Here is a 9,462-nt window from a genome sequence, read left to right as displayed (position 1 = left end):
GTCTGGTTGGGCGCCGCGGGGCCGCAGTTTTCAGGTCCGCGGGCGAGGACGCCGGCTCCAGAATTCCAGGAAATGCGCGACCCGAGCCGGCGGGGCGGGGGCTCCAGCACAAGGGCGGGACGGGGGGGCGGGCCCCGGAGCGGAGTGGGGCGGGCAGGAGGCGGGGCCCAGCCCGGTTAAGAAAAGCGTGGCAGCCAGGCCACTGCGGGCCCCAGGGAAAGTCGAGTGGCCCACGAGCCTGCGGACACCCACCGGGCGTCGGCGGAGGGATCAGCGCCGGTGCGCGCGCGGAGACCATGGCCCAGACACCCGCCTTCGACAAGCCCAAAGTGAGCGCGCGCGGGGGCTCTGGGGACGGGGTCCAGTGCCTGGGCGGCCCGAGCGGTTTAGCCGGGCCCAGCCCCGGGCGTCCGAACCCCGGGAACGAACGGGGTCTCCTGCAAGCACGTTCTTCCTTCGGCTTAGGCCGTGGCTCGCCTGAGGGCTAATCGGGGACAATGGGGCAGAGGAGGTCCAGAACCCGGAGGCCTCCAAGGTCTGCTTCTGCCCCTGACTTGACCCCTCTGGGTCTCAGTTTCGCCGTCTGTTAAGTGGGCATCCTAGCACCTTGAGCGCTGTGTGGGCCTGAGCAGGGGCTTGAGGTCTCTGAAGCTCAGCTGTGCGATCGGGCTGATGTCTACTCGCATAGGCACCTGTGCTGTGCCTGGCGCGTACTGAATGCTCAGGGAGTGGAAGCAGCTTTGTACGCCAATATTATGGTGGTGAGCGCCAAGGAGCCCAGGTTTGTGGATGCGCCCCGGTGCGGGAATAGTCGTGGGCCCTGCCAAAAAGGGAGGGAGGGGAGCAGGGCACCCCCTTCCCCACGTCAGAGGAACAGGGGCTAGGTAGGCCCTGGGTTTGGGGCCCTGACAGGGTTCACTTGAGGCCAAGCCATGGCCAGCGGCCCCAGGGGAGAATCCCCTTGTCCTCCGCCCACCAGCTGTGGCGTCTTGGGACTGGTGGGGTCAGAGAGGGTCCAGACCCCATTGGCCTGTCTTAGAGTCCAAGGGGAGGGACCCAGGAGTCTGCCAAGCAGGGTGAATCAGCCAGTAGGGTGTGAGAGTGGGGGGTTGGGGGAGGAGTAGCCAACTGCAATCAACCTCAACTTACCCTTATGAGAAATAGGTGTGAGTGGCCCAGCACAGTGACTCACGCCTGTAATCACAGCGCTTTGGGAGTCTGAGTCGGGAGGATCACTTGAGTCCAGGAGTTCGAGACTAGACTGGACAACAAGCTAGACCCCATGTCTCCAAAAACGTATAGGGGAGGTGAGTGTGGTGATGCACTCCTGTAGTTGCAGCTACTCAGGCACTTTGGGGGGCTGAGGTGGAAGGATCGCTTGAGCCCAGGAGATCAAGACTGCAGTGAGCTATGATGGCGCCACTACACTCCAGCCTGGGAGACAGTGTAGACCCAGTCTTTAAAAAAGGAAGGAAGAAAGGAGAGAGAGATGGAGAGGAAGGAGGGGAGGGAGTGAGTATGTGTGTGTTAGTGTGAAGGAGACCGCCTGTGGGAGTGAGAGCCCACCTGCCTTCTTAAGAAGGTGAGGCCTGGCCCCCACTGCTGATGTCCCCAGCCCAGGGAGAATGCTCAGTTACACCCTGGCAGAAGCTGGGAGCTTTGAGGCACTGTACAAGCCCTCCTGCCCCCACCCCTGCCTCCTTCACATCTTACTGGAGCCAGGGGCCCATCATTAGCGCTTCTCCTTTCTTCAATGCTTTGGGCTGGGGACCCACCATACCCTGATGTGAATCCTATGGCAGTAGCAAACCTCCTTGATTGCAAGTGTGTTGAGAGCTGTGGAAGGAAACAGCAGGGCCCACTTCCAGAACACTTGCCGCAGGCGCCCAGTGGGTCCTCGAAGTTCTTCTGTAATAGCCCCATCAAGGGACGGGCTTATATCATTATTCCCGTTTTTGGCGTTGCCTGGTCCTCTCATCCGATTCAAGCTGGCAGGTCATTTCCCCATTGGGGCCTCAGTGTCCACACCTGGGGGGTGGAACACCAGCTGCTTATGTGGGTGTCCTGAGGCCACAAGGTGATGCTTGAGAGTGAAAGTAGAATGTTACCTGCCATGTGTTTGAAGCACGACAAATCTTGTATGACTGTAGGGAGGAACTTACCTGAGCTGGCAGGAGAAGTGGGAAAAACTATGAATCTCAGAGCCACTGTGACCAGAGCCAGCTCCCTGCCCTCTCGTGATGAGATAGAACAGATGATAGTTATAATTATTAGCATTACTAGCTGCAGCTTATGTAGTATTGATGGTTCTGTGCCCGGCACCATTCTAAACACATTATCTGCATTACTTCACTTAACCCAGGCACAGAAAGGTTAACAAGGCCCAAGATCACACAGCTGGGAAATGTCCAATCTGAGGTTTGAGTCCAAGGGAGGCTGGCATTGAAATCCCATGCCCCTAACCGTGTTTCCTGAACTACCGCTGCAGAAGCCTTTGGGGATAGAGGTGCTATTGTGCCGAGTGCAAACCTCCTGAGACGGGAGCCTTTGCTGTGCCCTTCAGCTTCTCATACCTGCCACCAGCTGAGGCCGGGGACCTGGACAGCTAGAAGAAAGCAGAGCAGGGCAGTGCTTTTCAAACTGCACTCAAATCACCTGACTTTTCATGTTCACGCCGGGATTCTGTATGGGTCAGTGGGGCCTGCGATGCTGCACTGCTGACAAGCTCCTGGGAGGTGCTGATGTCACTGATCCAGGATCAGACTGTATGTAGCAAAGCCCCGGGCATCTGCCTTCTGTTGTGCAGGACCCCTCCTGACTCCAGTGGAGACAGCACCAGGCTCAAGGGGCCAAAGGTGAGGTAGCAAAGAAGCTGCGGGGTTTTGCTGGGGGCTTACATACGGTGGAGAAAGTCCAGTGGCGGCCGGCTGAGCAGAAGAACTGCAACTATTTGTAAAAGCATGTATTTTATATAGCTTGCTTTCTCTCTTTCTCTCTCTCTCTTTCTCTTTCTCTCTCTTTCTTTTTTTACCTGAGATGGAATCTTGCTGTCTTCCAGGCTGGAGTGTAGTGGCCTGATCTTGGCTCACTGCAACCTCTGCCTCCCAGGTACAAGCAATTCTCCTGCCTCAGCCTCCTGAGTAGCTGGGACTACAGGCGCCCACCACCGTGCCCAGCTAACTTTTGTATTTTTAGTAGAGATAGGGGTCTCACCATCTTGGCCAGGCTGGTCCTGTACTCCTGACCTCGTGATCCAGCCACCTCAGCTTCCCAAAGTGTTGGGATTGCATGTGTGAGCCACCACGCCCGGCCATACATAGCATTTCCATTTCACACCTTCCCCTAACCACCTCCACCTAGTAACCTTCATTTAACCCAAAACAAATGGCCTCTGTCCCCTATACCCCTACATGGCCAGTGTCCCATGGGATTGGGGTGGGGCTCAGATGGTCCTCATAGATAAGGAATGGATCTCCAGGTTGGCTGCTTCTGTATTCCTCCACTCGGAACTCTGAACACAGTCTGTGTCACACAGGGTCATTGTCAGGGGGTGCCCAAGTCAGGATTTTCCTGTCAGGCGCCTACCATACACCTACCTGGTTTGACTGAGCACCTGCTGGAGGAAGTAGAAAGGGGGATTGGAGGGGTGGCCTTTATCAGCCTGTGTCCACAGGTGGTACCAGGCACTCAGGCATTCTGTGTCCTGGAGGCCAGAGCTGATCACATGCCTCTTGTTATAATAACCATAACGATGACTATCCTTGGCATAGTCCTGAGTACCAGGTGCCTTCCGTGACTATGTGTTTGAGCCGGAGTCTCACTCTATCACCCAAGCTGGAGTGCAGTGGCACGATTTTGGCTCACTGTAACCTCTGCCTCCTGGGTTCATGCACTTCTGCCTCAGCCTCCCAGGTAGCTGGGACTACAGGTGTGTGCCATAGAGTCTCCCTCTGTTGCCCAGGCTGGAGTGCAGTGGTGTGATTTTGGCTCTCTACAACCTCTGCCTCCTGAGTTCAAGCAATTCTCCTGTCTCAGCCTCCCAAGTAGCTGGGATTACAGGCGCCTGCCACCATGCCTGGCTAATTTTTATGTTTTTAGTAGAGACAGTTTCACCATGTTGGCCAGGCTGGTCTCGGGCTCCTGACCTCAAGTGATCTGCCCGCCTTGGCCTTCCAAGGTGCTGGGATTACAGGTGTGAGCCTCCACGCCCAGCCAGGTAACTTTTATCTCAGAATCCTCTGGGTGACGTGACAAGGCATAGGTCTTTATCCCCATTTACAGATGAAGAAACTGAGGCTTAGAGAATAGAGAGACTTGACAGGGCTACACAAAATCTGAGAGCCTGGAAGCTGTAGACTGGTCCCGGTTGGGACAGCAGCTTTCAACTGTCCCTGTGTGCTGCAGAGGAGAATTAGGGCTAAATCAGCATGTGCCTTTTCTGTCTCATCTGAACGTCTACTCTGTCCTGCTTTGCACACCGTGACTCATTTAATGTTCACGTCAGCCCTCTAAGGAAGGTCCTGTTGTATTAGCAACTCTACTTATCCATGAGGAAACTGAGACTCAGAGAGGGAAGGGTACTTGCCAAAGTCGCACAGCCAGCAAGCAGCAGAGCTAGACTTGAACCCAGATCTGCCTGCGCTGAAGAAGCTGTTCATTGCTTTGCACATTTGCCAATCCCACTTTGTGCTAAAAACAGGAGGCAGTGTCGGGGGAAGAGTTAGAATCAGGGTGGCAGTGTGGGCCAGTGTGTTGGCCCCTGGCTTCAGATGTCCTGGGGTTGAATTTCTGCCTTGCTGCTTAGCAGCTAGGGTGCCTCAGGTAGGCAACTCCTGAACCTCAGCTTTCCCCTCTGTAAAATGAGATGACAAAACTAAGATCTTGAGGTTCTCAAGGAAACTGACATGCTGATTGTTGCTTGTGCAGTGCCAGGTTGGCACCAGGAGGCCCTCAGGGATGCACTTCCTTCTTGGGGCTGATGTAGGGGCTGCAGTGAACTCTGGGATGCTCCCCCAGCTGCAGAATCTCTCATCTTCCTGACACAGAGCTCCCCAGCTGCACTTCTTTGAGCTTGCCATGGCTTTCAGTTACCAGAACCACCTGTTAAAACAAAAATGTCCCTGGGAAGAGCCTGCCTTACCCATTTTAACTCACATGGCAATTGGTCGGGGAGGGGAACAAAGGAGAGTGAGTTTGTGGATGACTTTGCTTCACAGAAGAGGAAGGGAGGACCAGAAGGAGGAAGTGGTCTGTGGTCACACAGGGAGGCAGGGGGGGCAGACAGCCTCCCAAACCCATGTCTAGCCTCAGGGTGGACTTGGCCTGGGTGGCAGAGGGCCCTGTGATCTTCAAGAGACTTGTCCACCTGCCCAGGTGTCTTGAAGGGGTCGCTATGGTACCCCCTGGGGTGGGGCAAGGTAGTAGGACCACAGTCTGGCTGTGGGTGGTGAAGAGGAGCAGGGCGCAGCCCCAGAGTGAGACTAGAATCTATATTTATCCAAGGTAAATATAGACTGGGGGGAGGCTTGCCCTCACCCCTTAGTATTCTCAGGCCCCAGAGTGGTTATGGGGGATAAGCTCCGCACTCCTCAGCAGGGAGCTAGATCAGCAAGGAATTTGAACTTGGACACCAGCTGGGGCCAGGCTCTCTGGGTCTCAGTCCTGATTTCCCACTTCCAGCTAGAGGAGCTTGAATGAGTCATTTAACTTCATGGTGCCTCCGTTTCCCCTCTCTAAAATGAGAATTATACCCATGCCCACCTCTCAAACACCAAGTGCAGGCCTGGCTCAGAGCAAATGTTTCAGCGATAGCTGCCAATGGTCATCAGCATCGTCGTGGTTGGTAATGGCCCTGCTTAGAGTTTTGAGACGGAGTCGCACTCTGTCGCCCAGGCTGGAGTGCAGTGGTGCAATCTCGGCTCACTGCAACCTCTGCCTCCCAGGTTCAAGTGGCTCTTCTGCCTCAGTCTTGCAAGTAGCTGGGATTACAGCTGTGTGCCACCACACCTGGCTAATTTTTGTGTTTTTTAATAGAGACAGTTTCACCATGTTGGCCAGGCTGGTCTCAAACTCCTGACCTCAAGTGATCTGTCCACCTTGACTTCCCAAATGGCTGGGATTACAGGTGTAAGCCACTGTGCCTGGCTCCTGTTTAGACTTTAGCATGACTGACCCAGTACCTTGCTATGCAGCATGAGGGGAGTATGCTGCCTTTAAGACCTTCAGCTTTAGAGTCAAACAGTTTCCTGGCTGTGGTGTGCATTAGACTCCCTAACTCAGGGTCCTTCTACTCTCTGAGCCTCTGTCTTGTTACCTATAAAATGAGTATAAGTGTGCTGGGTCCCTACACTGTGGCTCCACAGGATTTCCCCAGGTAAAAGACGTACTTTGCCTTCTGTGAAACCTCTGAGCAGCAGAGCTTTCAGGCCCCAAGTCAGCAGGAGACATACTGCAGGGACTGCTCAGACCCTTCCACTGTGTACCTTGGAAGCACCAGAGCTTAGACGACGCTGAGCACAGAGGATTTCCTGGAGGAGGTGGAGCTGAAACAGTTTATCAGCCCAGGGCTGCTTTGTCTCCTGGCCTCACACTAAAAGTCAGCTGAGAGGCCATAGTGGCATAAGACACTGACCCTGGCACTGCCCAGCTCATCACCAAAAGCAGGGTTGGGGAGGGAAGGGATGTTCAGCTGGCAGTGGGCACCTGTGGCTCATCTGGGTTCTGGCCATGGTGCTCAGGTTCTGTGGGCTGGCCAGGTAGCCCTGGCTCTTCTGCCCTGTGTAGGTTTCACCAGGTCCCATGGGGCAGGTCAGCCCCTTCCTAGTTGCAGGGAGAGCACCCAGCATTGCTGCCGTAGGACAGGAAGAGGAGGAAATAACAGTGTGGTCACCGGACACATAGAAAGCACTTTGTGCTATGCAAGATGCTGTCCTAGGCACTGACAACACCACATGATGACACAGACAAGGTCTCTCCTCTCAGCAAATGGCTAGTGAGGGAGATAGACATGCTAAATACATGACCCCAAAAGTCAGATGAAAATGTTTGGGAGGCAAACCCAACTGCTGGAGGGCGAGCAGGGCCATCTACTTCTAAGGCAAACCCCGTCAGACAACTAAATTTTGTGTTTTTCATAGAGACAAGGTTTTACCATATTGACCAGGCTGGTCTTGAACTCCTGCCCTCAAGTCATCACCCACCTCCGATTAGACAACTAATCTAACAGGGTTCGCCATGGAGGTAGATGGCCCTGCTCGCCCTCCAGCAGTTGGGAATATGGGAACATGAGTCAGATCTGGGAGTATCTGGCCCAGGAATCCAAGACCCAGGTCCTCATGGTAGCTCTGCCACTGATGCAGAGTGATCTTAGGTAACTGAACCTACTGCCCTGGGCCTCTCTGGCAGGCATCTCTTGAAAGCAGGGACTTAGTACATTTCCCAGGGCCTCCACAGCGCCTGGCACATAGTGGGGCTTAGTAAATATTTGTTGGTAACTGAGGATGCTTCCTGTTCACATCAGCGCTGGGAGGATTTCCTGCTATTCCAACAGATGCTGGGCTGGCTGAGAGTCAGCCTTGCAGAGAGCAGAGGCAGTGGGAGGGGGGCATGAGATTCCCCTCCAGAGAGGTCAGGAGGCCAGGCACCTTCTCAGCCTGAGTGCTAGGGAGGGGGTGTGGCCTGTGGGCAGGTCTTGGGCTTAGAGGCAGGGAGCTTGTGTTCCACCCTAGCTCTACCAGTATCAATTTGCATAACCCTGGACAGGCCAATGAATTTCCCTGGGCTTAGCCTGGTAAGTCCATTTCCCCATCTGTAACATGGGCCAGTATGTCCATTGCCTAGGGATTCAGATTAAATGAGATAAAGCGTCTGAAACTAGTAGGTAGCTGCTTTATCATTATTGCTATATTATTGATGTCTGAGGCTAGGCCCACAGAGGCAGAGTAGAGTGGTCAGGAGCTCAAGAATCAGACCAGGATTCAAATTCTGACTCCATCACTGACTGTTTTGGGGTACTTTGAATCTGTTTCTTGATCAGTAAAATGGGAGTGGAGTCCCTGCCTTGCTGGTTGTAAGGATGAAATGCACGTAGATCATGCACATAGATGGTCTAGCACAGAGGAGATACTCAAAAGTTCGAGGCCATTGCTGATCCTTTTCCCTGAAAGGGGACAGGAGAGCAGGGTCCCCACCCCATTGTCATTGTCATCTGGAATAGGTTGACAGGAGACTTCCTATGGGGTGTTGCAGTTTTCTAGAAAGTTCGGTAGGAGGCTGGCCTGAGCCACCCGGGGAGGTGGCTTCCTGCCTCTGCTCCTCTCCTGAAACACACAGGGGCCTCTTCCCAGGCAGCCCTGAGAAGGGATGAGTGCTGTGGGGCCTGGTGGGTGGCTGGCTCTGCCTTCCCCCTCCCTGGAGGAGCTCCTGGCTCCCCGGGCCCTTTGCTCCTACACCCAGGCACTGTCTGGCTCCTGCTCACTGAGTGCCAGATGCTGCCTCGAGTACTTCCCTCGTGATATTCAAATTCCAATCAGCTCTTCCCTCCCACGGTAGCTTGGTAGCCCATCTTCTGTTCTGGCTTCCTGCCATCCTGTCCTCAGCACAGCAGCTGGGAAAGGCTTTTTTAAAGGGGACTCTCCAGTGTAACCCATTTGGGTGGAAAACCCTTTGTTGCTGCCTGTGCAATCTCCCTGCCCCCTCTCAGCTTTGCCCTGGCCTCATTTCTCACCACTAACCTCCCTCTGCACTCCCGCCAACTGCCGACTGCTTCCTGATTCAGACACTAAGCACATGCAGCTCCCTCTGCCTAGAGCCATTCTCCTTCTCCTTCCTTCCTTCTCCCTGGTGAACTCCTCCTCTAAGTGATCTTTTCCCCAGCACACTTTCTAAATTGCCCCAACCCTTCCTGGCCTCCCCCTCCACCCTGTGTGATTTTTCTTTATCTCATAGCACTTGGTTCTGCTTCTCATCACAGTTTGCAAGACTGAGTTCAGAAAAGTGTGTTGGCTCATTGTCAGGCAGGCGAAGCTACCTCGTGCTGCAATAACAAACAGCCCCCAGGTGTGAGGGGCCTGCAGCAACCCAGGTTGGCCTCATTCTTGCTCACACTGCTTGTCCCTCCAGGGCCTCCAGTGAGGTTTCTCACCTTGCTCACTCAAGGCCCCAGGTAGATGGGAAGATTTCACCCTGAACATTGCCAGTTGTGCCAGAGTAAAACAGAGCTGGGAGGCAGAGCTCTTGAATTGCCATTTAAATACTTTCTCCAGGCTGGGCAGGGTGGCTTAGGTGGCTTACATCTGTAATCCTAACACTTTGGGAGGCCTAGGTAGTTGGATCACAAGGTCAGGCGTTGAAAACCAGCCTGGCCAACACAGTGAAACCCTGTCTCTACTAAAACTGCAAAAATTAGCCGGGCATGGTGGCAGGTGCCTGTAATCCCAGCTACTTGGGAGGCGGAGGCACAGG

The 9,462-nt window shown here is 54.4% G+C and overlaps 1 protein-coding gene across 8 annotated transcripts in view; it reads left to right on the top strand.

The window, feature by feature from the left end:
- Positions 1–206: 206 nt before the first annotated feature.
- Positions 207–9,462, top strand: part of ADA (adenosine deaminase) — a 34,632-nt gene continuing 25,376 nt past the window's right edge. For all 8 annotated transcript variants that reach the window (XM_054255394.2, XM_078371735.1, XM_078371734.1 and 5 more), the window contains exon 1: positions 207–329. In XM_054255394.2, coding sequence (XP_054111369.1) covers positions 297–329 — 33 coding nt within the window. In that variant the 5' untranslated portion in view covers positions 207–296. The remainder of the gene's footprint in view (positions 330–9,462) is intronic.

The sequence above is a fragment of the Callithrix jacchus genome, chromosome 5, assembly GCF_049354715.1.
Source record: "Callithrix jacchus isolate 240 chromosome 5, calJac240_pri, whole genome shotgun sequence".
NCBI lineage: Eukaryota > Metazoa > Chordata > Mammalia > Primates > Cebidae > Callithrix > Callithrix jacchus.
The sequence above is the reverse complement of the archived record's forward strand: the minus strand, read 5'-3'. Positions and strand labels throughout refer to the sequence as shown.